The sequence below is a fragment of the Schistocerca serialis genome, chromosome 9, assembly GCF_023864345.2.
Source record: "Schistocerca serialis cubense isolate TAMUIC-IGC-003099 chromosome 9, iqSchSeri2.2, whole genome shotgun sequence".
In the NCBI taxonomy this organism is placed as follows: Eukaryota; Metazoa; Arthropoda; class Insecta; order Orthoptera; family Acrididae; genus Schistocerca; species Schistocerca serialis.
Genome location: NC_064646.1, coordinates 467,626,367 through 467,642,131, shown reverse-complemented (window position 1 = coordinate 467,642,131; position 15,765 = coordinate 467,626,367). Strand labels below are relative to the sequence as shown.

The window sequence follows — 15,765 nt, the reverse complement described above, 5'->3', positions numbered from 1 at the left end:
AAGGTGTATCCACTACATAAGTTCCATTTGGTTATATAAAACAAACATGTACAGATACAGAAAAAATATTTATTGCACAAAAATCTACAACTTTTAGACTACTTCTCTACATAGCTTCCGAAATTTTGTAGGCACTTGTCATAGTGTGGCACAAGTTTTTGTATGCCTTCTTCATAGAAGGTTGCTGTCTGTGTATTCAACCATGTGGTAACATGTTCTTTCAGCCTGTCTTCATCCTTGAAGTGTTGATCACCAATGATAGATTTTAGGTGTAAGAAGAGATGAAAGTCGCTAGAAACAAGGTCCAGGTTGTACGGAGGATGATTAAACGCATCCCAGTGAAATTCCCATACAAGGAGTTTGGCCACATTCGCCATGTGAGGCCAGGCATTATCATGGGAAAAAAAAAAACCACCTTTTGACAGTAATCCTTGCCGCTTTTTCTGTATTGTGTGGCGTAATTTCTTAATGCTCTTGCAGTAACCACGTGGTAAGAAATCAATCAGCAGAATGCTTTTTCTGTCCCAAAAAAATGGTGCACATGACTTCTCAAGGTGTCAAGATTTGCTTAGGCTTAACCTTCATTGGGGATGAAGTGTGCCTCCATTCCATTGATTGCCATTTTGTTTCAGGGGTGTCGTATGATACCTAAGTTTCATCTCACATGACCATCTGAGAAAGAAAACTGTCGCCTTCTTCACTGTAGCATATCAAAAACTGAAGTGCACTGTCCATCCATTGTTTATTTTTGTGTTGTTCAGTAAGAATTTTGGGTACCCAATGTGAGCAAAGTTTCCAAAATATCAGTTTTTCAGTAACAATTTAATGAATTAGTGATTGTGAGATTTGCATAACTTCCATAGTAAGGGCACTAAGTGTAAACTTACAGTTGTGCTTAGTCTTCTCTTCAACTGTGTGAACCAGTTCATCAGCAACCATAAATGGGCATCCACTTTGTTCTTCATCATGCACTTTATCACATCCATCATTGAACAGTCTGACCCATCTTCTAACCATTGAATCACTCATAGCAATTTGTCTGTAAACCTTGCAGATTTTCCAATGAATTTCCTTTGGTTTAACTTTCTTTGTATTTAGAAAATGAATCATAGATATGATTTCATGAACAGCAGCATTTTCAATTACGGCTGACATTATAAAGAAGCACTACAAAGCACACGTCAGCAGCAGGGATCTAAAAATGGCGTACATGTCTTCTCATTGATTCAGAGTAGCTGCCACACATGCATGGTACTGCGATCATAGCACTGCCACGGATAGAAATAAAAACAGAACTTACTCTGTGGAGGACCCTCGTATTTTTGACCAAGTTTTACTCTTCAAATGAACAAGAGCACCATCAGAATATACAGTTTAAAGTTGACTGACAGCTCTAAAGATTAAACTGTCTGTATTATAGTACTTAAACTTAGGTTTAAAGTACAGCGGTGAATGATGACATTGCCAGTGCCATGTTTCCAGGTGACATACAGTAAATGGTAAAGGAAGTTGCTCTACCTGCTGTCTCAGGACACTAAATGCAGGCTGGTAATTCTCAGACACAGAGGCTCGAACATAATGAAAAGAAAAGTGTCCAGCAGCAGCGTCTGTACCAGTGTAGACATGACTATTCACAGAGATACCATTACAACAGTGGTGCACTGGTGTCCACAGAGGCATTGAATCTTTTCCTGAAACTGTGAAGGAGGGGTACACAGTCCAACAGTAGCACCATACCGCTCCCAGCAGTCTTCTTCGTATCATTTTATGAGGAATGGCAGTGGGCATGGAGCCACTTAAAGGCAGTGAGGTGCTCCATCAATAGTTGTGTCTTATGGCCCACCTGTGATCTCTAATGGCAATTGTAGGAGTCCACCAAGGTGTGATGCCGAGGAATAGGTGATCGCTGAATCAGCTGCCGATAGAATTGCTGCAGCCCTGCTCCGAAGAGCCGCACTGATACCTCCACACTGCTAGGTGCCAGGGGTGATGGCAGTGGTGACAGCATCCCAATCAGCTTTGGAGAGAGCCCATTTGGGTGGACACCCAGGGAAGTGACACCAAGGGAGGGTCAAAATGACTACTGTTGCACAGGTAGTTGTGGATGGATGAGAAAAGACCTAGGCTGCAAACGGCAAGGTCAATAGCCAAATAAGACCTATATGCCACACTGAAGTGTGTGGGAACATCAATACTCAAGAAGCAAAGATAGATGTCTACAAGCATGTTCAGCATGTTCAAACAGAAGCCAGAACATATGGGCAAACACCACCCAATGCTCTTTCATAGTCAGTGTAATTCTTAACATAATCACAATAGCCATGGAGGATGGGGACCACTTGGCTGGGAAACAAGTTTTCTGGAGGGTGAATGCAAAAAAATGGTAAGCGCGCAAAAGATATCAGAGCTCAGCCAAGTGACAAACAGATGCTACAGTTCCACTGTAGGATCACACAGTCAGTATCTTGTGGAGACATAAAGGTACCAAAAAGGCAGGTCATGCTTTACTGCCACCTGCTGCCACTGGTTGTGAAGGTACCCTATCAACACACATTTGTTCCAAAGCAGGGTGTGTGGAAGGTTCAGGGCCACAGGGGCCACCAGGAACGCTGTCTTGCCAGAAGAGGTTGCATGAGGGACATCACAATCTCTCATTTTTTTGGAGGACTCCTTTTTATCTTCTTGTCTTTAGAAGATTTAGACTTCTACAGTGGTCGGTCTGCCCCAGATTCTGGGACACTGGAGGTATGCGAAGACTTTTACAACCTACAACTTGTGGCTCCTTCAGCCACCAGATGGCATCCAGTTTCAGGTCAGCAAATTCCTGGGGAGGGAGTGTTCTGTGCAACTCCTTCCTGATAAGGGGCACCTGAGGAGGGCATTGCTTCTCCAGCTGGGGGTTGGGGACTGACGCCCCAGCTAATAGGGAGTCAACACTCCCAAAAAGGGGTGAGAGGGAGGAAGCAATAGGAGGAGAATCCCCTACCACCAGGGGAGCAGGTGCAGTTGGACAAACCCGACGGCCAGATGTAGAAAGTATAAATTTGAAAACTGAATAAATTACGAAATAATGTAGATAGAGAGGTACAAATTGACACATACGCTTGTAATGACATGGGGTTTTATTAGAACAAAAAAAATATGAAAGTTTAAAAATGTCCGACAGATGGCGCTTAATCTGATCAGAATAGCAATAATTAGCATAACAAAGTAAGACAAAGCAAAGATGATGTTCTTTACAGGAAATACTCAATATGTCCACCATCATTCCTCAACAATAGCTGTAGTCGAGGAATAATGTTGTGAACAGCACTGTAAAGCATGTCCAGAGTTATGGTGAGGCATTGGCGTTGGATGTTGACTTTCAGCATCCCTAGAGATGTCGGTCGATCACGATACACTTGCGACTTCAGGTAACCCAAAAGCCAATAATCGCACGGATTGAGCACACGATCATCACCAAACGACGAGAGCAAGAGATCTTTCACACATCTAGCAATATGGGGTGGAGCGCCATCCTGCATAAACATCGTACTTTCCAGCAGGTGTTTATCAGCCAGGCTAGGGATGATGCGATTCTGTAACTTATTGGCATACCTTTCACCCATCACGGTAGCAGTTACAACACCAGAATCACGCATTTCCTCAAAGAAAAAAGGCCCGGTAATGGTAGATGCAGAAAATCCAACCCATACCGTGACTTTCTCGTCGTGCAATGGCGTTTCCAAGACAGTTCTAGGATTTTCAGTAGCCCAAATTCTGCAGTTGTGGGCGTTGACAGACCCTCGGAGTGTGAAATGAGCTTCGTCGGTCCACAACACGTTACTCAACCAATCGTCATCTTCCGCCACCTTTTGAAACACCCACGCCGCAAATGCCCTCTGCTTCACTAAATCGCCAGGTAACAGTTCATAATGCCGATAGATTTTGTACGGATAGCATCAGAGGGTACGCCAAAGTTCCAACCAAACAGTAGTGTATGGAATGCCGGTGTGACGTGCGACTGCACGAGCGCTGACTTCCCCGTGCATAGACGAACCCGCTACAGTCTCAATTTCTTCCTGAACTGTCTCAGCAGCATTATGCCTTGTGCTCTGTCAGCCACTACGGGGTCTATCGTCTGAACAACCCGTGGCTTCTAACTTCGAAATCATTCTCGCCACAGCTGCATTTGTCAATGGACCTTTACCCGCTCAAATCCCCTTCCTATGGCGATAGGATCGTAACGCTGAACTAGCACATTCTCCATTCTGATAATACAGCTTCACTAAAAGCGCCTTTTCAGATAACGTCAACATGTTGTGACAGCTGGCGCATCCGATTCTCTCTCTCTCATTACAGCTCCTTTTATACACGATTGTCATGCGCAGTCACAGACGTTTTGCTGTCCAGCGCCATATGTAGACATTTTGTGAACTTTTTTTTTGTTCTAATAAAACCCCTTGTCATTCCAAGCATGTGTGTCAATTTTTACCTCTCTGTCTACATTATTCCGTGGTTTATTAAGTTTTCAAATTTACACTGAATTTTTGATCACCCGGTAAATGGTTACAGTTCTGAGTTTTCAGGGTAGTACTATTGCAAGAGAGAATGGTGCAAATGAAGAAAAGCACAAAGTTGAAATATACATCGCACTGGGCAACCTTCCCTGCATGATCTGCACATCTGTAAAATTTAGAAAAGAAATGGCAAGTCAAATTCAACAAGCGGATAACATAAATAATAATGAAAAGCTGTTGAAGGCTGGAAGATAAGTAAATAAATGTCCAAAACCCAAACCAGATCCAAGCATAATTGGCATCAAGAAGGTTGTCCACTGGAAAGGTAGAGAGGAAAAGATAATAGTACAATGATAGACTTGTAGCATGTAAAGGGAAGTAGTTCTGCAAAGACTGAGGGCCCTTGGTCACCAAGTATGTAATCACAAAAGAGATGTGAGTGCCCTCAAGAGTCTATGTGAATAGGTCTACATTAGAAACAACATCTCCTATAGAAACATGTACTACTGATTAGTATTTGTCCACTTGTAAAGTCAGTTCAGTTCTAACTAAATTTAGATTCTGGCAAACTGCAATTTAAACATGGTAGAGGTTATAAAATGCAAGGTATGTGGAATGCACCCCCATGACTGGCACCACAAAGGAATTTGCTGCCCACTCTTGTTCTATCCTGTACACATTTGGTTGATCTGGTGCCATTTCCCTCCCCCCCCCCCCCCCCACCCATAACCCCCCCTCTCCCACGCCCCCACCCTCCACCTTCTTTTCTATACTTATAAAATGGTCAAATCTGCATATGACCACAACAACCAAGGCATCATCTGAAAATGTTAGACAGTCCATTTATTAATGTATTACACAATGTAAAAACACATTGGCCTCAGCAACCAAAACTTTACCTCTGAATGTAACACAAGCTTGTATTTTTCGAATGATAAATTTGGTAAAAATGGAATCATATAGGTGGATAAATACAGTATATTCCATGCTCTTCCACATTTATTACAAATACTATCTAACTGGCATATTTATTTAATAACCTTGTTAAGTGCAGTTACAGACCACAGAGTGGGTCCCATTTTCACACTAATTTGTTACATTCCACTCATGGATTCGACAGTGATTTTTATGAAGTGTCACTAGCTATATTTCTTATTACAATGCTTCCTCCTCAGTTTCTGTCAGTTGGTGCAATAAAATCACTTGAACTATATCATTGCAAAATTGCCCATGATTGGTAGATCTTATAGCTGTCTACCAGACAAAACTGCAAGATCAAACTTTAAATGCTACCTAAACAACACACTAGCATTTAGAAAGGCAATAGTTGAAATCAGTATCACAAATAAATAAATAAATAAATAAATAAATTTCTTGCACTGTGTGTAAAAGCAATAACAGACAAATAATCAAGATATTGAGATGCTACTGGATTGATAGGAACTCTGACAATAAAATATCCCAATACCAGACTTATGTAAGAGTACATAGTACATTTTTTGGGTGGAGTATATAACACTCTGTACTTTTATAATGTTCATCTATAGTTATGACCAGGTTTCATATTGATACACATTTTAACCACTGTTTAGCATCATATATTAGTGACACTACTCTCTCTCTCTCTCTCTCTCTCTCTCTCTCTCTCTCTCTGTCTCTCAACCTCCTCCCCCCCCCCCCCCCCCCCCTCTCCACGTGTGCATGCATGTATGCATGTCCACACTACTGAATTTCACTTTGACTGCAATCTTCACCTGCCTCATTAACAATTTATTTCAATAAACTTCATTTATTCCAAGATTCAATTATTCCCTTAATTTCTAGTAAATACGTTACATTATTACATGTGGTGCATCCAGTAATGTAGAGACAAAAAAGTAAAAATTAAAACTGAGAAAGAGAGAGCAATAAACAAATATTTCAGAGTAATTGGGTCATATGGATAGGTGCACATTAGGGTGTTCCAAAAATTCAATGTAGCTTTTATTTGAGTGCATACCCTCTTAATTTATTTCGCATACCCTCTTAATTTATTTGTATGATGCCAAAACAACAATATGTAAAATTTCAGAACCTTAGGTTCTTGGCAGCCCGTGCTGACTTGCATTGAAACATGTCAGGTTGGCTGTGCTTGGTAAGAAAGGCGAAGGCACGTGCCCTCGTGTTGCTGTGTCTCTAACATTGTTAGTCTAAATTGTCGTCAGCAAGTGAAAATGTCAGTGGAATTACTTAGTAGTTCTAAAACACATATATTTTTAATAGGTCTGATAAAATATCAGATAAAAGGTTCAAAACTGCCATCTAACGGACAAGTTCTAGCAGTAACTCTTCAGGCTTTCCCGGCGATCTAATGACATCTTGGGTTGTCGGGTGTTCTGCCGGATATCAGCGTCATACTTGCACGATATTTTGGTCACGTAGCTAGTAACCTTCATCAGGTGCGACCTGAGACTGCTCCTCGAGTGGACCTCGTCCAGTATTTATGCCTATGGCCTTCCCCCTCCACCAGCAGGTCGCAGGGAATGGGCGCGCACCACAGAGGAAGCGCCTGCAGCCGTTGGTGGAGGGGGAAGGCCATAGGCATAAATACTGGACCAGGTCCACTTGAGGAGCAGTCTCAGGTCGCACCTGATGAAGGTTACAAGCTACGTGACCGAAATATCGTGCAAGTACGACGCTGATATCCGGCAGAACACCCGACAACCCAAGATGTCACGTTGTAGCAGTTTTATTTTATAATATCTGGGAAATGAATTTAACTGTCAGTGAAAGTGCAAATCTCACTATTCGGGAATGTATGATCTTCTGGGAAAAGGTGTGTATACCTACCAAATCTGTACCTAATTGTGTGAAGGAATTAGTGAACCTATATCAAGTTTGGAGGGAGTTGCACACGCCAATGCCCTTCAGTTAATGAAAATAGATGAAGATAAAATCTTTTTACAGTGACAGAGAGAGCCAGATTGGCCTGGCCACTTAGCTGGAGTGGACGAGAAACTGGCTAATAAAGAGGAAAGGTCGTGCATAAGAACTATTGAGGAAGAAAACCGACATGCTAAATATCTTTCCACATCAGATCCTTCAACAGCACCTTATGGAGCATTACAAAATGACTCATCTTCAGACTGTAATGAAAATGAGATGTGTTCGCAAGGAAGTTTCCCAACTGTGATTGAGAACATAAAATCTGAAACCAGTAAAACAACTATGCGGAAAAATTTCAGTACTCCAAAATTAGTAGCAGCACTAGATAGGTGTCAGTTGAGTGTGAGAGATTCAGTGTATATTCTTGAAACTACCATTGAGGCACTTGGATATAATACTGATAAATTTCCTATAAGTAAGTCCTCGATCCAAAGAATTCGTACAAGTGCAGTCTCTTTGTTGTGACACTACAGCTTCAAATACAGGTTATATCAATGGTGTCTGTGTGCTACTTGAGCAAAAACTTAACAGAAGTGTCATTCATTTTCCTTGCTGCCACCACATGTATGAACTAGTGTTAAAAAACGTGTTCCACGTAAAAATCAGTTCAGTGACAATAAGTTCTGATATTCCACTCTTCAAAAAGTTCAGAGATATCTGGAAAAGTGTAGATCGAGATAATATACACTGCTAAAAGGAAAAAGTCACAATGCACCAAACTGTTTCAGAAATTGACAATCTGCTTGAGTTTTACCACACTGATCTGACAAAAGAAATAATCAGAGATGATAACTGAGAGTTGATAGAGCTTTCTGTTATATTTTTAGGTGGAGATATGGACAGAAAATTCGAGATATGGCCTCCAGGTGCCATATACCAAGCTTGATGGATGGCGAGAGCTATAAATTCCCTAAAAATATCATTACTTTGTGGTCAGTTAAAAATTCTGAGCAAGGAGAAGGTAGAACTGTTTGACATTTGCCTGTTCATCATGACATCCTATGTCAAGCCATGGCTTCAGTGTATTTTGGCAGTAAAGGCACCCTACCAAGATTTGTGCTTTTTGAAGTCAATGAAGGCACACAAAAAATTAGATAAAGACGTCTCAAAAGCAGCTCTACAGAAGATAAGCCAGCATATATGGTATTTGACTGATGAAGTTCCTGACTTTTCACTGTTTGATGATGATGTGGATCTAGAAACAAAAGTAAGAATGGTTGAAAATTTAACCAAAGATAACTTATCAGCTCACGCTAACCGTTACATCCCTTCGAAGAAAGAACTTTGTGGTCCATTGTATGGTGAGGTAAATAAAATAATAGAGACACTGTTTCTTTAGTTCTCCGTTTACATCACAATTTTGTTAACTGGTTAGCTCTCTCTTAATTACAGAGAAAAACATCTACGACTTTATTTCAGTCAGAAGCAAGTCATTGTTCTATCGCCTTAAAGCTGATAACAGTTTTCTCCACAAATGTCCTGCCATGTGGTCAAACAATGCTTCTTTTCAAGAAACCAGGAAGAAGGTTTCAGCACTGAGAGCAGTGAATGACACACCTGAAAGAGCGGTAAAGTAGATGCAAGACTTGGTTTAATCTTGATTCAGGAGAAACAAAAACAAATTTTGTTACGTTGCGTACAAGAACACTGAAAGATTTATCCTGACTGCAGAAAACAAACTTTGAAATAAAAATTTAGAGACTAATGTTTTTACATGTTAAATAGTGAATAAACATGATTTGGGCAATTTGGTGTTTTGTTTACCAAACAGTCATTAAGTTCCAGAATCCCTACATTCCGAAACAGGAAAAGTTTTCAATTCTCATGTTTAGCATCAAGTCGGTACATGTTATAATAATTTAATTGTAATAATATGTAGTATTTGAGTTATTAAGGTCAAATAGAAACAAATAGAGGGAATGCATTTTCAATTTCATGAAAAAAAATCCCCATTATATCTTGGGACACCCTAGTGCACATGTGTGCACACGGGGAACAGTTGGGCCTCAGCAATAGCCTCACATTGTCTATTATATGGCTCTGGAAAGCAGCAGGCAGTGGAAAGCTGAACAACTGAATAAGTTAAGAAGCAACATTGCAAACACTAATAATCCAGAGTGTCTGAGAGGAGTATTTTGAATTACATGGCAGCAAACATTTACCTTGACACGATCGTTACTCGTGTTGAACAACTGGCACCTTCTGACAGCATTCAGAACAGGATCGTTCCAGTCGTCAGCTACATTGTGCGTCGTTACAGGTGGCAAACCATTTCTCTGTAGAGAATATATACATCTCTTAATCTTCACCATGTCTTCTTTCAGTAGCAGGTCTGCTGGATTGGGCAGCCGCCCACTGGTAAGCAGGACAACTCAGTTTTAGAACATAGCTCATAGATAGAATAGAACAAGTATATCTAAGAGATACCTCACAAATATTAGTCCAAAGAGTTGTCTGTTACTGGTTTTAGCTTTTCTATATGATGCTTTGTTGTTCTATTGTAATATAATATCCTTATATTTTTCACAGGAGTTTGCGAATTACGTGACATTTTGTATTTTTAGTGTGTTATTGCATACTTACAAGTTTGTTTATTCCTTTCTCATCTTTTAAATTGTTAACTAACACTATACTGAAATCTTGTAAATAACAAAGTTGGTTATACTATTTCACTCACAAAATTACGAACGGGGTAATCTGGAATTTCATGTATATCTATTTTCATTCCATAAAAATAATGATTTCAGATCCAAGAAGATGATAATTTGCTTTCATAATGCCGTTTTTGTAGGAAATACATAAAATCATCAAATAGAAAGATCTAGAAAAATAATGCGTAATGATGTGACCAATTATTCAAATCGTAGATTGTTCAGTAAGAATCTTTAACATGGTTTACTGTATAGTTGGCTATAACAAATAATATAACTTTTACATTGAAACCTTTGTAAGTGTTAGTAATTAAAATAATTAAACACATTAGTAGGTATTTATATTTGTTGAAAGCAATCATTCAAATTCAATATTTTAAAAAATATTGTATAGGAAGAAATAGTATAAGAAAGCAAAACTGTCAGATTTTTCTTGATTGTTGTGAAACTTACTGTCAAACATGTTCTGTGAAATAAATTTCTAATTATAACTTTACAAGAGTACTAATACTAATTATGAACTTATCATGTGTTTGTCAGTTCTAAACGTTTGAAACAATAGATATACCAGTTATTTAACCAGTCTGTATAAAGTTTATGAAGATATGTCACAGACTAAGACAACACAACATTACATGAGCTACAAGTCAAATTTTCTGTTTGGAGTTCCAAATTATGACCCATTAACAGCAGACATTTGATGATTTTCTAACGAGGTACCCCTTGAGTGCGAGTTCACAAAAGGCCAGTGACATTTATAGCACTTGATGCCCCACACAACTGTCTACCATACACCCACAACATTGGCTACTAGTGGCAATAACAGGGGGCGGGACTGGAAGTATCCAGTGATGATCACAGCACTACGCTACAGAGTGTAACTGAACTATTTAGTCAATGAATAACTCACAACAGTGCTAGTTGTGTTGATACGAAGCACAGCAATGGCAATGATAAACAAACTTTGTATTATATCTACAGCTATGGTTACTGCAGTTGACATTCACCAGAAAGGAACCCAAGGAATCTCATGGAGTGAGAAAGAAGTGGAAGATGAAATATGAGCATTTCTGCAGGATGAGTCAGTGAAATGTGTGGCATCATATACACTGTACATGAGGAGTGCAATACATGCTTAACAAGTGAAATCGATATTGAAATAGGTGTCGAGCCATGGACAGACAGACAGACAGAGAACAGCTTTTGAATACATCTGCAGCAATACAATCCTGTAGTGCATACAAAAAACTATGGATATTCAAGAGGACAGTATGCACTTACAGGATGTGCATGGTGGTTACCTACTACATTACACACATCAAATTGCATGCAACATACATTACAGTGATTTCAAGAGAACCAGTGGATGGTTACATAACTTCAAACAGTGCTATCGAAATGGAACATTTAAGATAGCAAAATTTCAAACAAAGCATCAACTTAACAATGCACATACAAACTGTGGAACTGGCCTGTAAATTTGTAGAGGAGATAAACTTATCCCATCATTCAGTAAGGAATTTGTATTCAACTACAACCAATCAGGAGTTGAAAAGGAAATGCATATATAAGGAATTCTGGAAATCACAAGTACCAAGAGAGCTGTATCAAAATCAACTAACACATTCGTACACAATTATGCCAATTGTTAATCTGGGTGGTCAATTGGCTGCAAAGTTATTTATCATTCTGTGATAAGTTGGAGGTGCTCTGTCCCTCTGATTCTTCCTCGTGCGCATGGTCATGCTAGGGCAGTAGGGAACATTTATGTCACACCAAACAAGAGTGGGAAAATGAGCGTAAGAGAACTACAACCATCGTAAGAGCACTGCTTTTGGTCAATAGCTGGCCAAAATTACTTGCTTTTGCTTGATTCTTGGTCTGCATATAAAAATCATATTCTTAGAGCAAACTACCTCTCCTGACAAATGTGTGACATTGCAATTCACACCACCTGGAAGCACTGGACAAATTCAGCCTCTGGATGTTTGTTTTTCCATGCCTATAAAACATGTTCTCGCATTATCTGCAGCTATGCCTTAAAGGATAGCCAGTTTCATGATAAGCTCCACAACAGACTGTTTCCCTTTCACTTGAATATCATCACATTCCACCAGTTCTCATCATCCTGTTATACCAATATGATTCTATATGCATTCTTTAAGTGTGGAAACAGTTTAACATCCTGCACTGTTTGTAACTCCCAAGGAGCTTGCCTTTGATCTCGATGGTGTGAACCTTTGTTATCACTGTGGAGTGCCATTTTTCATTTGATATTCATAATGGAAGTTAATGGTTTGTTTTGAACATTTCTTGACTGTCAAAGATGTCCATTTTGTGAAGTGTAATATATACATCCCACAGAACATTGATCTCTGCTCCTCCCGGACACTCATTTTCTGCCGCCCTCCTAATGCACTTGTTGAGTCATTAGCAGCATATATTTTTCATGTCATAACTGGTAACACAACACTTTCAAATGAACCTTACTAAAGACTGAACTTGCAACTTTGCACCCAAGGAGTTCCTCATAAATATTTCTTAAAATTCAATACATTTCCCTAGCCGCAGCTAAGTGCTATACGTGCTTATTTTTAGTTAATCTGCAGCACAGTTCCAATTATTTTAAGAGAATGCAGGCAAGAGGAATTACATTTGACTGAACCGTGGACACTGCCATCACAAGACATGTTTCTAGCAAATTGCAAGTGACACATGGAATATGGTTTTTTTTGTGGTCTGAATCAGGAGAGCAACTTCCATCATAATAAGGGAACAATGTTTCATCATTTCAGATCCAGATACAAACCGTCAGAAAGTTAGAAGCTCTTACGCAGCCATTACATCTTCAATTTTAGTCCACAAGCCATTGTACACCAAGTGTTGCATGGTACACCATGCAGTAGAATAATTTTCCACACCCTCTCCCTACTACAATTACGGGTGGTATGTGCAAAGAATGACTGTTGGTATTTCTCTGTAAAAGAACTTTTTGTTTTGATTTACTAAGGCAATCATTATGCAAAATTTTAACATCTAGATTCTTACTCGAGTTTGGGCGCTAAGAATTTTTAGAATAAGGTTATCCATGACACACACACACACACACACACACACACACACACACACACACACACACCAATTAAGTCAAATCTGCACTGTCATTTTAATTAGTGGTTTGCCGATTTCTGAGGAAGTAACAAATTAGTGATAGCTTTGCTATAATTGAAGTTATTCCAAAACTCCATCTCACGCCACCGAAGATGTTTACAGGTATGAAATATTTTGTTTACTAAGGAAAGCCATTTGGCCACGGCGTAACAGTCTCGGAAATTTTAATAAATTTAGTATCGCTGGCTATGAGTTGCTTGGAGAGCTACTTCAAGGATAGAGCTACAAAACTCAAATCCCCTGAAATGTGTGTCTCAGAGAGGGTGCCTTCGTGGTTCCATGTGTAGGCCAGTATTTTGGGACATTACAATGCAGCCACTGCCAAAAACTTGCAGCAAGAAGTAGCCATCTTGTGACTGTGGCCTATGTGAATGATGTTCTCTTGCCAGTACAGATCAACTCAATAAAACATGTGGAGAGATCCTAGATACTTAAAATGTAGTGCACAAACACAAAATTAATGGTGATGCTTAAGGTCCACATACATCTTCCTGGAAGGAAAACTGAATTATCACCCAGAATATATACAGTATAACCCTGCTTTATGTTCCTGGAGTTAACATTTTCCCGCCGTTTACAACATTTTTCATCATTCCCGTCAAATTTCTCATGTTCACAATGTTAATTTGCACTTGATTTTGCGTTAAATATTTATAACTTTCTCATGATTTACACATTACAAAAAAATGTTTGTGGGGGAAAAAAATGACACTGGCATGTTGTTGGCCGTGCAGTAGTGTTTACAAATATAACACAGTTAAGTTACTTGACACCAGGGCACTCTACTCCACGTATTTGAACCCGCAAATGTGTAAAAGTTGGGACAATTCCTGCCGTATCTCCTGCCGCTGCCAAGCTCTCTACTTGGCATGGTGGCTGATGAGAGTACCTAAGTTCATTTGAATAAAGATATTATGACCAATCGCAACCAGTTCCAAACTGTCTACTGTGCAAATGCAGTTCTGTGATTGTTGTGATCATCGTGACATCATTGTCGAACCACATGTAGCATGTTTCGGTGGTTGACCACTTGTAGCACTAGTTGAAACAGTCATTCACTTTGTATTGCTCAAATGTATTTGGTTTAAACAGTGCCAGTTACATGTTTTTCCATACTAAGCAAAACGTATTAGGAGAATTTATTCTCATTGTTAAGTGCATGTATTTGTTGTGATGTTAGATAAACAAACAATGTGTGTGTGTGTGTGTGTGTGTGGTTTTCCACATAAATGAGGTACCTGATAACATCCAAAAGACGCCTATGGTGCAAGAGAAGCAGAATGACACATATTCAAACACCACACAAAATACTTATGAACATATTTGCACCTGACAATACGAAAAAATTCTCAAAACACATTGTGCTAAGAGTGAAAAAATACATACCTTGTGCAGTATTTCATTATTTAAATAATGAATGACAGCTGCAGGCTTTCAGGAACATTGATTATGAAACATGTTCCTACTTCCCAGACAGTTATCAGTTTCAGTTACAGCAGCAGTTTTCATTAGATAATAAACAAGTCCTTGACAAGTCTTTCGATGCCTGTTATGTACATATATCACACAAAGTGCGAAAATGTAATGGGGTATGGTGTACATATCTTTTACAGCTTAACATGTTATTTCCCAAATTTTACATTGCCCGGCATTTTACACCAATTTTTTGAAGTCCCTTGAAAAGTGTTAAAGGGGGCTTCACTGTGTGTGTGTGTGTGTGTGTGTGTGTGTAATAAAAAAATTGAAGAAAAACAAAATGCCGCCAGTTCCTGGGGTGTCAACCTGATCAACACTTTACCTATGGACCACACATCGAGGAGGTAAGAAGGTGTGCTAGAAGCTGCATAGAAGTATAAAACCCACTCTCACAGATAAAATGTAAAACTAAAGCTGCTGTGGAGGCATTGTCACCCAACACTGAAGGCAGGGTGCTGGGAAAGTTAAACATATGCCGGAGACCGGCTAAAAGTGGGCAGTCCAGCAAGAGGTGGACGACTGTCATTTGGGAGCCACAGCAACACGGTGGTGGGCCCATATGACGGAGTAGGTAACCATGTTTTAGCCACATATGGCCAATGCAGAGCCAGCAGAGAACAACCGATTCCCTGCGAGGGGCCTGCATGGAAGACTTACATACATTCATAGTCTCCTTAATGACACACAATTTGTTGTGCGTGCTGTTATGCCATCCCAAAGCCAGAAAACCCCGCGGTGTAAAACAGAATGCAGGTCAGCTTTGGAGATGCTTATCTCCAGAAGCAGTCTCTGCATCACCTGTTTGGCCAGCCTGTCAGCAAATTTGTTACCGGGGATTCCGACGTGTCCTGGGGTCCACACAAACACCACGGAACGGCAAGAATGTTCCAGGGCACAGATGGACTCCTGAATGGACACCACCAGATGGTGGCAAGGGTAGCACTGGTCGATAGCTTGTAGGCTGCTCAATGAGTCAGTACACAGGGGAAAAGACTCGCCACGGCATGAGCACGAGATACGACCGCCAGCTCTGCAGTGAAAAC

General features: G+C 39.9%; 1 protein-coding gene across 1 annotated transcript in view; it reads right to left on the bottom strand.

Moving 5' to 3' along the window:
- The window catches only part of LOC126418576 (glycogen [starch] synthase), a 124,733-nt gene that overhangs the window by 32,461 nt on the left and 76,507 nt on the right, over positions 1 to 15,765 (bottom strand). The window contains exon 9 of the mRNA XM_050085393.1: positions 9,587 to 9,779. Within this exon, the coding sequence (XP_049941350.1) occupies positions 9,587 to 9,779 (193 nt within the window). The remainder of the gene's footprint in view (positions 1 to 9,586; positions 9,780 to 15,765) is intronic.